Genomic DNA, 16,784 nt, shown 5'->3' on the forward strand with positions numbered 1-16,784 from the left:
GAAGCCATCAAAAGAAGATAATGTAGTTTTCCTGTTATCTTTTCTCACCCAGTTGTTAATTGCTCATTAACTGTATTCTCATATTTCAGTGATCACATCTGTTGCTTGTATATATGTTTTTCTACAATGGGGTGGCACTAGAGCAGTGTATATGATGCATTTTCCAGTGGAGAGATTTTATAATGGAATTAGGCTACCATTGGAGGTGCTCAGTGTTGCATTTCCAGAACTGGACTTTTGTGGTTGTTGTTTTGTAGTTCTATTAGGATTATTAATGCTGCAGTTTGTGAGTTAAACTACTTTTAATTGCCTTTTTCTTTCCTGTACTGGTATCTTCAGTCAACCAGAGCCTGCAGTCCTACTTTTTAAGTCTAATTATGTTCCATTTCTCTGCCCCAGCCTACATTTAATTTGCACAGAAGTGGAAATGAAGTTGTCAGTGACATCTCACAATGACTCTCCTCCCCCTTACTTGAGCTATATCAGATGCCAACACTGCTGATTTGTTGAATCTCAAGCTGTTTTGTTTAGCAGCTCAAAGCTGACTGCTTTGAGACCATCTAACTGGTACAGTGAGACACAAAGTGCTTGTGATATTGCCCAAATTTCTCATGGGTAAAGGTAGGAGATATTTCAGTTTCAATTATATACTTAATCTGAGTAATGAAACAAGGATGCAACTTCAGTATGTGAAATTTCATGTTCTCTGCTAGCTAACACTGATAGATAACCTAGGTGAACATGGATTTGATTCAGGAGTGTAGGAAAGCTAAGGAATAATTCTGTTTTCTATTTCAAGGCTAGTTTTGTTGTAAGATGAATGCTACAATTGTGCTTAGTCTGTATTATCTAAACCAATTAATTGTGGAGTAGAGAGGACTGAAGGGTGAGAATGCATCTTAATGCTTCTCAGAGGAAGAAGAAAGGCTGCTACAGATGTTTCATTCTTCTCCTTTCCTAACACAAAATCGGGGAAAATAGTGAATATCATAAAGTGTTGCTACCGTGCAGATTTGTTGATGCTATTTTAACATCGCCTTTATCCTTTTTGACATTCAAGTAGTGGTGGCTTTGTTCTGTCATGCTGTTTTTGTTGTAACTTGAAGTGTGAGCAAAGATTGAGGTTTGTGTAGTGATGGAATTTACACTGCTAGAAGCCCACCCTGCAGACCTTGTATTTTGTGAGTTTGTGCAGCACTGGAGGGGAAAACTGACCATTGAATTTATTTGTCCCTCAGTTGCACTGCTTGCTCAGGTACATAAAATTAGAGGGTTGGTAGGTTTTTCTGTGTGGTTTTTTCTGTTTGTTTGTTGGTTTGGTTTTTTTGTAAGCTCTAATTAAAAAGAATATATGATAATTTTCCTAAAAAAATTTTAAGCTGGAAAGGCAAAGGATGAGACCTACAAAATCTGTTTCGTCATTAACGAATAAAAAATTAACCTGAGTGGTTTAGGGAGCTTCAAAATCCTAGTTAGTCCTAGTTCTCAGGGACATATTTTTTCTTCATGATCTTCAGTGGAGTTAAGTATTTACTGGAGTGTTTTTAATCATAGCTTTCACAATTATTTTATTGAATGATGCACTGTAAAGCCTGATTCAGTTATGTAAAACCAAAAAGCCATAACTCACACCAAAACAGGCGGATTCTACAGAAAAAAGCAGAGTATGTTTACTGCACAGCACTCTGCTCGCCTGCAGTAATGCTTCAGTCGCTCAAAAATGATTAAGGATGAATGATACAATGGCCAGAAATACCCATAACCCCAGAAACTCTGGCAGCTGGAATTACTAGTGAGATGCACCTCAGGCTGCCACTGTCTCAGCCCACAGGTGCCTGGCAGTGAAAGATAAGTTCTGTAGTAACCAGATGGTAACCAGAACTCGGCAGCAGTCAGTGCTGCTTTTGCCTTGATGTGTGTATGCAATGCTGTAGGCTCTGTGTATGCAACAAGGAGGGAATTATCAGAAAAGTAGTAGATGGTGGAGTGTTAGATTTCTTCATAAGTCACTGAATAAATGCAGATGCTAAGGCTTGAGTGGCTTGTGTGCTTCTTGTGCTCAGGTCTCATGAAGAGTTAGCAGAACTTGAAAGATGTAGAGAAGAGGGACAATAGCTTATTTATTAGCTTGTTGCCACCATTAAAAGACTGAATTATGTGTACTCTCTTGATGGTTATGGGAGGATATAGCTGCTGTAGAGATTCTTAAAGTGGTAGGCAAATAGGTCAGACTTCCTTTTGGTGGCTAGCTTTGGTGTTAATTAAGTTTCTGATGCTTCATAATCTTCTCAGTAGCATTATCAAAAAGAGCTGTGTGCATGTTTCCCTTACCTGCCAGTCAGCCGTGCTCTAAACCACCTCCAGCATAGGAAGAAAATATATATTAACTTTTAATTTAGCCTTAAAAGTAATGAATTAAATGCACTGCAGTGGGAAATGCAGATTTTAACCAGTAATTACATCTCTTGAAACTCGATAATCAAGCACTTAGTTGGTAACATCTGAGGACCCTATGATACTTCGCTCAGGGTGAGTAGGGTGACAGGTTATAAAATTAGAACTGTAGAGCACATTGGATGTAGGAGCATTTATGTGCTTCCAGATACAACTTTACAGTGTTTTGGCTTGTGGAGACTGAAGTGAAAAACAGGAGCCCCAGCAGAATATTGCCTGTAATGGCAATGTTCCCAAGAGAAATTTCAGAGTGCATTATACTCTGTCTTCATGAAGGCATCTTTCCTTATAGTTCCAAACTCTGTGTATTTTCTTCCTTTTGCTCTTTTGTTTACCGTTAGCAAGAATTTGTATTCTGGTTTATTGCACTAAGGCTGTGGGTTCTTTAATAATAAACAGCCAGCCAAGAAGTTTCAACTTTTTAAACTTATTTTGTACCAACATAACAGTCTCTGGGATTCCCAGATTCTGCTGGGAATTCAGCAGAAAATCTGTTTCACTTAATAGGCAATAAGTTAGATTTGTATCATGGACGTTGAACTCATAATTTTGTGTTAAATTGAAGATTGGGGGGATGCAACTAAATATGACTTGAATGTGAGTCAAAGGCCAAGGATTCATGAAATAGAAAAAAATCATGTTTATATTATTCTGTGAAATATTCCAGAATATTTGTAGAGATGTTAGGATATTAGATTAGATTAGATCTCTGGTCAAACTCAGCCCTAACTTGGGTTTTGTTGACTGCAGTCTGATTTCTGAAGCTGTAGTAGCCCACTGAGAACCTCATTATCTGGCTCTTCCTTACCACAGTTCACTGACTCTTGGCTGTGCTGAAGCAGTGCGTGTGTAAATTAAAAAGCTATGTGTGATTTACCTAATTAGTGGCATTGGAAAATCCTGGCCAATAAAGCTGAGCAGTTTGTTGTTGTGTGCTGGCAGCAAAGACAAGATGGTTTGCAGTGTGTGAACTTCTGACAGTGCCATGTCAAAAACAGATAGAAAATTATTCTCCTTACCTGAGGAGAACAAGAGGAATCTTGTGAGGTAATCCATGCATAAGGATAGAGCAGTGCAGGATGAGGGAACTGTTGCAAAGATACTTTACTTTCTCATGCCCATCCCCTTTCTGTTCTGGAGGACTGATTTCAAAGAAATAAAGTGAGGAAAAGAGATTTAAAAAATAAGGCGTAATTTAGAATATACAAGTTCCTTTATGGAAGGAAATGTGGAGAGTAACGTTAATGTTTCATAGCCTGACTTTGCATGTCCACACAACAAGGATGTCAGAATTATAAATGAAGTAATGAATAAATTTTAGATTGCGTGCCTTGGAAATATGAACAAGCTTAGAGTTAAAATAGCTTTTCTTATTTCCCTTTTTCTATTCAATGTATTGTTTGACCTATTTCAATTCTTGGGAGAAAGAGCATCACTGCCAGTCAAACAACCTACTCATAGCTTCCTGATAATTAGTATTTTTACATTAAAACGTTGAGTGTTTCCCAATATAACTAGAATAGTTCTTTTATTCCAGTAGATACCTCTCTCTAAGCCTACAGTACCTTGAGGGTGACTATAAGAAGTGATTTCTTAAATGTTGAAAACACAGTGCTGGGTAGTTCCTGTACAAATGTAAGGAAAAGGTAAGTGATCCAGGAAAACTTATAAACCTTAGAGCATAGATCAGGCCCAGGCAGCTCAGCCTTGTCAGCACTGTTATTCACCAGTGCCCCTGCCCTCTGGAGCCATAGGCCTGTGTTTTCCCTTTGCTACTCCTTACTATAAAAATGTGTAAAATCACACAAAACTCTTTCCAGTTTCCAGAAGAACTTTCCTATACCACAGCATGTAAAGATATTGCAAATACAGGTTGTTATAGATCTGTGATTGACAAAGTGTTGCTGCTCTGCGAGGACACTCACCAGCTACCATTAGTGATGAGGCTTTCTGTATCAATTCTAGCATTTCTTTCTTTAGCAAGAGCTGGGCAAGCTGAAGCCCCTGTGTGCTCTAAACAGAAATATTTGCCTTCAAGATCTGAGGTTTCTATTGTTCCCTTACTCTCCTCTGGTCCTTGCATCTGAACTCCCACCTCCACACAATGTTTCACAGGCAGAAAGAAGAGAGCTGTGATCTAAGAAAGAAAAAGATTTGGAGGACTGTTAATTGGGTCTTTTACTACGTGTTACAATAATTGTAACACCACTTTTAAACTCATGTTGTAGCAATACTGAATTATTTAGGTCGTTTAATTTTTTGTATTTTCTTCTTCTTGATTTGATTCACTAGATTTCATGTGAGGTGGATTTTTTTAATTTCAGAGTGCTGGTGATTGCAGACATCACAGATGTGCGCTACATTTGCTTTCTTCTAGCATCCTTTAACCTACACAGAATTGTTCTGTTTTGGGGTGTTCCCCCCTCCAAGTTTTGCTTTCACCTCTTGAAGTCTATATTTTTTTACTATTTTTTAAATTATTGACTACTTTGCTTTTATGCTGCAAAGTCACTTAATTTAACAGTATTTCAGTTTCTCCATCTATTGGAGATTATTTACCAGAGCTATTTTCACATCCCCAAAAGAGTGTCCCTTTTTGGTGCAGTGGTGCCACCCAGTCTCAAGGGCTTTTGGTGTCTCCAGAGATGTCAGTTTGCTGGGATGGGAGGGACTGCAGGGGTCAAAGAACAGAGAAACTCCAATGGAGCCACTTCTAGCACAATCTCTAGTATGCTGCTTTTTCACGGATTTCCTCTATTAGTTTCTTTTAGATCAATTAGTAAGTCCTACTGAAGGATAACTGAATACATGTCTGATTGACAAAAGCACTCTGCACCCAGAGAGGCCATCAGAACTGTCATACCTCAATTTCAGAGTAATTCTTCACTTTGAATGCTAAAACCTTTTAGAGTCTTAGTCACTCCTGTTTCTTTGGCTCTTAGACACCGAACTTCTGAAAGACTCTGGCCTTTTGTGTCTCACAGGGCTCTCTCCTGAGTCATTTCCCATTTGTTCAGCTTTCACTGGTTTCAGTTCCAGCAGCACAGGAGAATGCAGCCTCTGATGTGCAAATTGCCTATACAGAGATGAATTTCAGTGGTGTTTAGGGTTCAGTATTTAAGTTCTGACAGATATGATCAGATACTACATTCCAAAGTGATACTGGCATTATTTCGTTTTCCGTTTTTGAGTTTGTTGTGAGAAAGCATTAGGTGGGCATATTTTTGTAATTCTTTTTAGAAGTAATGCTTGGTTAGTTTGATTTTTTTGTTTCTGAAATCATGAAAGTAAAGGGATAATTTTATATTTCAGAGTTTTTTGCATCAAGTAAATAACCCATGATATTTGCTAATAATGCACTCAAAACTTGAAAATCATTCCATATGTTTTTCAAGATATGTATTTATACTTGTGTATTGTGATTTCAAACTGCTGAAACATTTAGAAAATATGAACAACAAGGTCACACTTAAAGAATTAATTTAGGAGTTGCTGACAAGGGAACATGTGTGATTTTTGGAGAGATGACTGTCTGTAATTTCTTCTTCTGGAGCTTGAGCTGTGTTTTCTCTACAGTTGTGCATGTGCTACTGTGCTCTGATGAGATGGGAGAAAAGCAGTCTGTTTGAGGATGTGGTGGTTTGTACCAGCAGAGAAGTGTTTCACAGGAATGTGCTGGTTAAGGTAACATCACATGAGCTTATGTAATCCTCAGAATGAAATGCAAAGACATTGGGGCTGTCTCTGGTAACAATTCCAGCTCCCCCTCAGTCTGACTGGGAAGCCAACTGGTGTAAATGACATTGTTTTGATGTGTTGGCTGTGTTGTCAATTTGTTGCTAAATTAAACCGATTTGTTCATTTGAACCTGAAGGGTGATAGAAAAGCTCCAACGGGTCCCATATCTGCAGCACAACTTTGTTTTATATCATGATGCCAGCAAAGCTTCTAAAGTGTTATTAGATTAAATAAAATTTTCTCTGGCACAAAAATGGCTAAGGGGTAGCTCTTTGAATAATCAGCATCCAGAACTCCATTGCTTGTTTATACAAAACTGCCTCTCTAAATGCAAAAAAATACTTTTCCTATTTATAATTAAGCTTTTGGTTTTAATAATATATAAATATATGCAAAAGAGTTCAAGTAAGTTCAGAACAAGAAGCCTGTTATTATTATAAAAAATATGAAGTTTTTTTTTAGTCATTTATTACTAGAATTTTAAAATTTAATTATTCCAGCAGGCCCGTGGCTAATGCCAGCTATTGTTCAGGTAGCACTGACAAAGCAAGATCTCTGCTTTGCATTAAAAATGGCTACGTCTGGAATATTTTCTTTGCAAATATCAACAACTTAAGAAAGAGTTACCATCATCTAAGGCTAAATCATAGCAAACGCTAAATATTTGTGTTTCCCTTTCCTTCTCCCTTAATGAGTATCTTGCTAAGACTTGGTATCTTCTTCCCCTGCCCACCTCTTGTTTGCCAGGGGCCGGGAAAGGGAGGGACTGTCTCACTTCTGAGAATGAAGGTGTGTGTTTCCAGTCAGGGGCAATCCTGGTGGGTAGAGGGTGTCACCTCCTTGTTTTTCCTTGTCCTGGGCTTGGCGAACATTTCACACGTAAATCGCCCTCTCTTTGTATGCTTTTGTTATCAGGATTGTTGTTGCTACTGTTCCCTTTCTTTTCTCATTGCTGTTTCCAGTGAATTGTTCTTATCTGGAGCTGTGATCCTTGCCTTTTGTGTTTCGAACTGGAGAGGGAATAGGGAAGCAATAAACTAATGGGGAATACCATTCTTAAACCATGACACTTCTAAAAACAGGCATAAAAACTTTAGATTCTATGTTTTTTAAGGTTCAGTAAGTGAATAAACAATATCATATATAAACTGTTCCGTGTGCAAGTTTTGATTTTTGGGCAAGGTTCTTTCTAGTTAGGGCTACGACACATAATTCTGAGATATCAAGAGAGAAGCACTAGATGACACTATAGGAACTTCAGGGAACCCTGGTTATACTGAACCATTGTAAATATTTTGCCATTGACTTCACTGAACACAAAATTTAACTCCCTATGTGCTACCCCTATTAACTGACCTTTCATGTTGCCTTTTTCACAGAATGAAGTAATGATACAAGAATATATTGTAAAAAATGTTGGGGGTTTTTTTTGAGAAGGTTTTTTTTTTTTTGATAACTGGAGTTGTATTGGCAGAGGAAATTCAGTTGCTTGTATCTGGCTTATTTTTTGCAGTGCATGTAGAAATGGGATCAGGGATTTAAAATAAGCATCTTGCTTTTTTGGTGCCTCAGTAAGTAATGGTTCTCTGGGAAATGATCAGTTGTTCATGGATAAAAAGGTAAAGGAAAAGCCAGTTTGCATGTTGATACTGAATCTGTAAAGCTGCTAATGCCCAGTGGTAGTCAAAATATGCTGCATTTTTAAAAAGCCTTTCATTGTGCAAGCTCTGGTGTTAAAATGAACTGTCCTAATATTCTTGGTGGTGATGCACCAAGCTTTTGCCGTACCTGTGTCAATGACTGTAGCTGCAGAGTTTGGGTGCCTGTCTGCTAGTGAGGTCACAAAAGTTATACAAGGCCTTTCCCCATCTCTTGTTCTCCTGGGTCATTTTTCTCCCTACAGCAGATAATGTTGTCTGCCTGGAAAAAATGTTTACAGTGAGGGCCGTGCAGTGTGGGTATCATTTAAAGCTAACACATGAAACTTGATTTGTTTGAGATGTAACCAGTAAAATCTGCTTCTGAAGCTGGAATGCTGCAGGACAGATGTGATAGATGGGAATGGCTGCTGCTGCAATCTGTGCAGAAGCAGCTGCCATGAATGCTGCTGTTTCCCAGGATATTTTAAATCTTGCTTTCTTTCTTTTCCTGCATTTTCCCTTGGCAGTTACAGGTTTATCAGGGCATAGTATTGGAAACACTGAGAGTGGTAGCCTTGAAGGAGCAAATAGTATTTCTAGTAACCACATCATGCCTTGAAGATCACTCAAAAATTAGCTATCAAGAGCCATCCTGTACTGGCATAAATACGATGAATTTTATTAATGAGACAAGAATGCAAATTCACTAACACTTTTTTTGACTGTTTTAGACCTAAACAAAATAAAATAATATCTGCAAACTTCCTACTGATTTTTTCAACAGTCCCAAAGGCTACATTTTTTTAAAAACCAACTCTATGCTCATAAATAAAAGGTCTTGAAGCCTTCCTTTGAAATGTGAATGGAATTCTGATTCATTTGATTAAATGGTAACTGAGGATTGGCAATGAGAGATCCATTTCTGAAGTATGGGGATCATGCATAAACCTTTGCTGACATAGTAAGGCAAGAAAAATAATAACAAGAGTGCCTGGATTCCAACTTAGATGGAAAGATTCCAACAGAAATCAATATCCCCTGCTCCTTTTTCATAAAACACCCGAACACATGGCAATTTAAAAAATACCTTAAGGAATACACATTGAATTTAGGGGCATCTGAATGCTTAATAGAAATTCTCTTTTGTTACCTGTAAACATTTGGGACTGTTACCACATTCAAAGACTAAAAATAAATTAAGGAGCGGTACTATTAATTTTTTTTTTGAGTGCCTAGGTTTTATTAATTATTTTAAAAATCATAAAAAAAGTCAAACATCACAATACAATGGTGTTTATTTACCAGGCTTCTGAAGATATGAAGGACAGTTCCACCATGGAAAAGTCAATTCAGTATTTGGTTAGGAGTAAAATAAAACAAGAGACAATAGGATTTATTATTTATTAGAAAAAGAATCCAGAAAACTCTATAGTCACTACAGTGTTTTCTGTTGTTTTGTACTTTCTGTAGTTATGTTTAGAACAAGTTTTTAGGTTTTGTTTTTATCAATATTTAATGATGCTGTAGCAGAGCTTGTTCTATCATGAATGCAACATAAAATAACAGTGGGATTTTAACTTTTATGAAACTCACATACAGGATATGTGAGTTATCTCCAGGAGAAAGTACCCAGCAGCTCTAGGGATCTCTGGTATATCAGTTAGTGACACAGCTTCAGGATGTTGCTGAATGACCTTTTGAGCTCAGATACCTGACCTCTGCAGCCCAGAGATCTGTGCACAAGTTAGCTGTACACAGTGTCCATATGCATCAACCTGCTTAGACTGGCACAAATATTTCCAAACCAGAAAAGGCTCTAATTGAAAACTGACTTTTAATGATACTATGTATTAAAAAAAAAAAACAAACCAATTCTTGAGTACTTTTCAACATTAGGAGTGCAGTCCAAGGCTGCCATAAGGAGCTGCCAGCATCATTGTTACCTACAACTGTAGTACTTAATTTGAAAGGAGAGGGACAGGACCCAAAACACAAAAAAAAAAGCTTGAGATGGTGTCCAAGTGGAAAAAATGAACTATTGCAACTTACTCTTATTTTTAAATTAAACACAAGGGTTGATTAATATTAAACAGAGAAATAATTAAAATAAAGCAGAACAAAACTTCTAAAGGATATATTTAAACTAAAACTTTAAAACGCTGACCTTGACAAGGTATTCTTGATTTAATTATGGTAGAAGAGGAGTATCCTGCACTTCAAAAGCTGTGCTCTGAGAATTCATTGCTTCAATGCCTCAGCCACGCTTTGTGATGGTGCCGATCTCCCTCGGTTTGCTCTCGTCCTTTGGGAACACCTCAGATTCCTTTGGTGTGTGTTGCAGCTGCCTTCATAAGGGTATTTGCACATATTGTTTCTTCAGAGCAGGCTGACAAATGCAAATGTTCTGTTCTCTAAAGCTGGATCAAGCTGCGTTTCTGCTCATCAAACAGTTTTACTTACCTTTTGTAATTATCACAAGTGCTTTCAAATAATGTTACCTTCAGTTTTCCTTATTTTAAAGGGGTAGTGTCTTGGTTTGAAAGACAGGTGTCTGCTAAGGAAGGCAGGAGCCCCCCTTGGAATGGCAGATGGGACCCCCCTTCCCTCCGAGTTATTATAATTTTGAAATCAAGGGGCTTTTAAGCAAAGATGTGGGAAATAGGAATAACAATTTTTTACTATTATATATCTGTATGTCTATAACCAGTCAGACAAACAACAGTAACTCTGGCAGTAACAGCAATCACAAACCCAGTCCCAGCCTTCTCGGCTGTCGGGCCCTTTCCCCTCGGGTGCAGTTCCGCTCGCAGCCGGCAGGGGCGCTGGCGGCTCCCGGTGAGCAGGGCAGGTGCGATGGTTCCCCCGCGGCTGCAGGGGGCGCTCCGGAGCGAGCTCGGGGAGCACGCGGCACCGGTGCCCTGGGATCCCGGGAAGGGATGGGACAAAGGCTTCACAAACTCCTGGGCAGCCGATCCCAGTGTCCGGCCGGACCCTCGGGAACAGCAGGCTGGAACGGCAGGGACGAGCACAAATCCCGGGTGGCAGACCAGGTGTATCCAAACGGGGAACCCCCCGGAGGTCTGGGCAGGCAGGGCGAGCACGGCTACAGCGCAGCGAAGGCTCGAAGCAACGGCGGGGGCAGGGCGGCCACAGCCTGGCTCCCAGCAGGGCAGGGAAGACGGGCTTGGGATCCTGGGGCTTTTCCAGCAGAAGGGGAAAAAAAGCAGCCAAAGAAAAGCAGCCTCCCTCTCTGTCCAAATGCTGGAGACTGACTGCCCACACACCCAGGTGAAACAAAAGAATAGCCAGATGTGTCCCACTCCGTTGCCAGCTCTTTTGTTTTTCTTAAGTACCCAGCCATTTGTCCTCCTAGCAACAAGTATGGGAAAATTCCTTTAACAGAAAAAAAAAAAACAAAACAGGAGAGATCCTAAACCCTCAAGAGGTAGCAATATAACTGATTACTCAGGTATATATTTATTTTTTGCCTGATCAAGTTTTAAATGGTCACTTAAGTTCTACTGGGTAAAACTGACCTTAAAAAGTAACTGAGCTACCTTTTTTCTATGTGAGGATATTTTTTTTACATAAAAGCTGATCATTCTTGAAATGTCAACAGTGAGCTGCTAGTTACTGTTTGCATCTATAAACATCTTGTATTGTCTCCAAAATTCAGCTTGATAGATTTCAGTTCAAGGTTTGCTTGCAGTCATTAAAAACATAGTTTCTAGCCTGCAAATTTTTTGTAAGTGCTGCTATGGGGGACAATGGCATGGCCTTTTGTTCTGAATCTGTGAAAACATTTGAGGAAAGACTGTTAGAGTTTATTCCCAGGATTTTTTTTGTCTCTGCTAAAAACACTGAACTACAATATTTTCTCTCTGGAGAGGAAAAACAAAAAAGTGTTGCATACAAAGAATAGGGCATGGATTTTCTTATTATTTTCAAATCTATTTTATTAATCTTTTGTCATTTAGTCTTCATATAAGGAAAACTTGTAGTGGTGTTTTATTAAAAATATACTGAGAACAAAAAAAAGTTACTTTGAAAGATTTTTGGAATTATCTGAATTTTCTTGCAGAACTGTAGTTGTGGGTGTCTTGCAGTTCAGTGTTTTGGTTTTCAACTCTGGTGCTGAAAATTGGTGGATATTTACCTTGTTATGAGCAAAAAGCAAGTTAAAGTGTTTGTATAACTTTGAGTTTGCAAGGTTCTATGTCTATTGAACACTGCTTCCTTCCTTTGACAGCAGGCAACTTAACATTTTGTGACAGGCTGTATGGTATACAATGAAATGTTCTCTTACTATTTCAATATATATCAGATCCTGCAAAGTGGTTAGGAATTTAAACCTTTTGAATTAAGATTGAATATGAAGACTGAACCATGGCTCTGTGGAAATCATAATCTACTTTGAAAATCACACTTCATTAGACAAAAACCTTGTCTTAGTGAAGAAAATTAAAATATGTGTCAGTCAGGCATCTTCCTCTGAAAATTTCACTTTATTGTTGATTAATCCAACTGGATTGGAAAGGTTAAAGAGATTTATTAGAAGACAGGAATGATAGCTCACCCTGACATACTGTCAGCCTATTCCAAATCTAATTATCTAACTAAATATTCCAAAGGTGCCAACAGTTCTTCCTGTAACCAAGCCTTTAACTGTGTTTTGGGGGACCTATAGACACCTACAGATGATATATGTGAATGACACACTCTCTGGTACATTGCTTGTGTTTAAGTTTTAGGCTGGTTTTTGTGACTGGTGAATCAAATTAGTATTGATATTGGCTATTTGGCTTTTTTTCCCTCTTATCGTAGCAGGCTTTATTTGGGTTTTTTGGGTTGATACTATATTATCTACTTTTGCTTGGTTTTTTAATGGAAAAATTTCCTATCTTATTTCAAACCATGTTTTGGAGTGTTGATATGAGAATATTGTTCTTGTTACAGGATACAAAGTAGGTTTCTTTTCATTTTAGAAGGGAAATTTTGGAAATTGGAAGTAGTTGAGATTATACCACAACTTTGCTGCAGGCTAGTTTGTTTTTCTGCAGGTATTTTTTGCAAGCCTTTTAAGAAACCTGATTGCAAATAATACTGTGGTCACACAGAGGTTTGCATGCCCTGCGCTTTCCATTTCTTTCAGTCTGTGTTTGATGTTACTGAGACCAGTATGATCACATTTATTTAACATGTACTGTAAGAATATCCAATATTTATCCTTACAGCATTTCTTCCCTTTCCTTGTTTCTTCCACAGACACCACGACGTATTCCACGGAACGATCTGAGCACTTTAAGCCATGCAAAGACAAGGACCTTGCATATTGTCTCAATGAAGGGGAATGCTTTGTGATAGAAACCTTAACGGGATCCCACAAACACTGCCGGTAAGTCATTTGCCAAGAAATTCCAAAAAAGTCCTCTGTCTGAGGGAGGAAGCATTAGGGAAGAAAAAATAAACATTCAGGAGTAGAATGGTGGAAAGCAATGGAATTTCTTCTCCAATCCGACTGCATCCCTCACAGCTGGTGGGTTTCTTACTAGTCTGTAATAATAACAGATAGAAATATGAAAATACAAGAAGCAACATTTTGATCTTTTCATAGGTAAGAAAAATCTTCAATATTCTATTTTCTAATTATACAAACATGTGAGGATTAATGTTTCATTTTGTTGGGTTTTTTACATGTAAGAGTCCTATATTCCCCTACACACCAGAAGCATTCCTTTATTTTGGGTACTCCAAGCAGAGTATTTGACAATAGTTGAATGTACTGTTAATTGAGATAGGAAGGGCTAGTTGGTTTAGGTTTAAGTTTAATTACTGAAACATAAAATGGACTGTAATACCCATCTGAACCTGTTATATAGCTGTTGTACCTTTTTATACTCCTGAACTTCTGCTATTATGCGAGGCCATCTGGAATGTATTGAAAAGAATACCAGAAAAGAAGAGCAGATTACTCATTATTACTATTATTACTACTTTATTATTATTATTAAGCTTTAGTGGTAGTAAAAACAAGAAATATGCAGAAGGAATACTGCAATATCTTCCTAAAGATGAGAATTTTAACACACCCACCAGACTCCCAATTATTTAAGCAATCTTTTAAACAGCAGTACAGGTTTTCATTTTGGACTACTTGTGATCTAATTTTCTCCTAAGATACTGTATACGGACTACAGAAGGTGTATCTAAGACACTCATATGCCTAAGTTTTAATCTGAACATCTAAATGTATGGATAACTCTAACATAAATAATAAAAAGTGTCGAGGACAGAAGATTTCCTGAAGGATTTGGGACTTGAGCTGCTAAATCCCACTAAAAGTAGAAAAAAAAAAGGTCACAAAATCACATGTGCCTGGCTTGAAAATGGAAATTTATTAAAGATTGATGAAATTCTGCTCATCATCAGAAGAATGTTTCCAAGATTTTCACTGTCTTATACAATACTGGTGATTTTTCCCATTCAGTTGTGTATGGTTCAGTGATCATTCATTTCCCTTCTTTATTTTATGTTTTTGTATGGCATGCTTAAATTAAATATTATGAGTCATTTATTGTGGAAAATTGATGTCTTTTTCTACTTCCATCATTATACTTCACAAGTATTTTTTTTTCTCAAAGCAGATGAGGTTTTCAGTCTTTCTTAGAAATGTCATGAGCTGTTAAGGGAGTTATATCACTCAAATATCTAAGTGTGTTCTGTGTGTCAGAATATTCAAACTGAACAAAAATTATTCGAAATAGCAGAGAAAAATGGATATATATGAGAATTTTTAATTTGGCTGGTAAATATAGTGGCTAATTTCTTTGAACAGATTGGTTTTGTAAACTATGGATTACATTTTAAAAAATTTGCAGGAGATATCTCATAAGAGCTGTATTCTTTTTGTTTGTTTGACTTTCGGGATCCTTCCTATTGTCTGCCTTTGCCAAATTCTCATTTATTTCCTGTGATTCTGATAGTGCAGTCTGACTAATAGGTAGAAGCTTTTCCATCCAAGCTTTTCCCTGTTAATTCAACAGAATGTTGACTGTGCATTCTTTCCAGCAGAGTGGAATTCTTTCATCACCTTCCTTGTAATTACCATTCCATAGGGAAGCACCCGTATCTCTGTGAGGCTGTTAGCTCCCGTGTGTATGAGGCTTTTTGTTACTTGTACAAGTCCTGGGCTCTGGCACGTTCTCTGGGAATTAAACATCTGTTTTATGGTGGGTACTTTGAATGGTGCAACATCAAAAGACCTGGCAACAATGTTCATATAGCAAAACAGGACACATTTTAAAATTAAACGTGTGATTAGTTGTAACACTTTGTTTAGTTTTGTAAGGACCTTTGACATTGGAAGCCGCAACCAGTGCAGAATCACTTCTATACTGGTATGTTTGTCAATAATGGAGAGAAACCTTTAAATTTGACCCTTAAATGCTGTATCTCTACCTTGGTAACAGACTGAATGTGTCTTCGTCAGGGTCAGTGCTGTAATGAGTGGGATGCAGGTGTTTTTCTGTCTGTAGCCTATAACAGTGCTCAGGAATAACAGCCAGAACGTACACATACAGAAAAATACAATATTGATGTACCTTACTTGTCCTCTAACTAGTAAAAAAGTAATTTTTTACTGGGGTTATGGAATTCCCATTGCGGTCAAAAAGAGTCATTTGAATACAGAATTATGAAGACTTAAAATGGTACTTTGTTCTTAGAATCAGGCTGCATTGTATATTCTCATTGTGAGAGTGATTTTGCATCTGTTCTGGGAGCAGAGCACCAATTTACTGAAATGGGAATTTGCCATGTGGAACAGCTGCAGATAGAGGACCTTAATGGAGCAAAAAACTTCTATCCCACTTGGTCAGGTTTGAAGCGTATTAGTAGATTACATTCTTAGGGAGTTGTGCAGTTGTTCTTGTTGTGTGTACGTGTCTAAGGATAAATATGCTAGTTATAAAGGAAAAAAAAAAGAGATTTGATAGCAATTAATAAATATTTGAGTTACACCCCTTACCTCTTCTGTATCCTCATGACCATCCTGGCAATGCCAGCTAGCTTAACTGGCAGCTCAGGCACCTTTCTGAGTTAATAAAATCCATCGTGCTGTTGTTGGAAAGTTGACACATGTCCATCTTCTGCCTCCAGCTGTCAGTGCTGACACTGGCACCAGGATGTTGTAGAGCACTGGCTCTGACTCGTTCCTGGTTTGTGGGATTCCTTCCCTGTTTTCTTTGAATCCATAACTGTGGAGAGTGGGACTAAGGTGCACCCTTGGCCAAGGGCAAGGGAGAGGCTGTATTGCAGGAGACCACTGGGAACGCAGGAAATGAGGAGGTCAGAAGGAGCCCTGATCATGCATCTTTCATTCCTGTTCACTACAGAGGAGGCGTCCTGAAGTCACAGGATTTTTAACTTTTTAAAAAAAATATAATTTATTTTTTCTAAATTTAATTCAAATTCTATAATTCAATTTTTATTCAAACTTCTACATTTTACTCACTGTCTCTTGGTGAAAAATTGCCTGGGATGTAAACTGGCAAGAGCTCTCCGGCATGGTTAGGTAACACACAAGACACACTGGATGTTTTGTGCTATTTTAAAGCTGTGACTTCAGTGTTTATTTTTGTGAATGGTTTAACATGAGCTTGTTTTAAGGATAGGGTGGGTAGGTCATCAGTAGGGAAACTTCATATTTAGCTTCTCCATATGCTTAAATTTTTTCAGTGTTGCCACCTTGAGAATTTAAGCTGAACGGCGAGGGTGCCTTAATGTGTAATTTACACAAAACAGATCAAGTACAAAGTCAACACTGACACATCAGCGTTTAACGGGGTATTACGTAACCCAGGCTTTAAAAAGACCTGTTCAGGTTTTCTTAGTACAATTTTATTTAAAAGACCCCCTCTCAAGTCATTCTGGTTTTTGTTAGAGTTTGGCTTG

At 38.0% G+C, this 16,784-nt stretch overlaps 1 protein-coding gene across 1 annotated transcript in view; it reads left to right on the plus strand.

Moving 5' to 3' along the window:
- Nucleotides 1-16,784, plus strand: part of NRG3 (neuregulin 3) — a 372,404-nt gene that overhangs the window by 129,113 nt on the left and 226,507 nt on the right. The window contains exon 2 of the mRNA XM_048310800.1: nucleotides 13,098-13,227. Within this exon, the coding sequence (XP_048166757.1) occupies nucleotides 13,098-13,227 (130 nt within the window). The remainder of the gene's footprint in view (nucleotides 1-13,097; nucleotides 13,228-16,784) is intronic.

This window comes from Corvus hawaiiensis, chromosome 8 (assembly GCF_020740725.1).
Source record: "Corvus hawaiiensis isolate bCorHaw1 chromosome 8, bCorHaw1.pri.cur, whole genome shotgun sequence".
Classification (NCBI taxonomy): domain Eukaryota; kingdom Metazoa; phylum Chordata; class Aves; order Passeriformes; family Corvidae; genus Corvus; species Corvus hawaiiensis.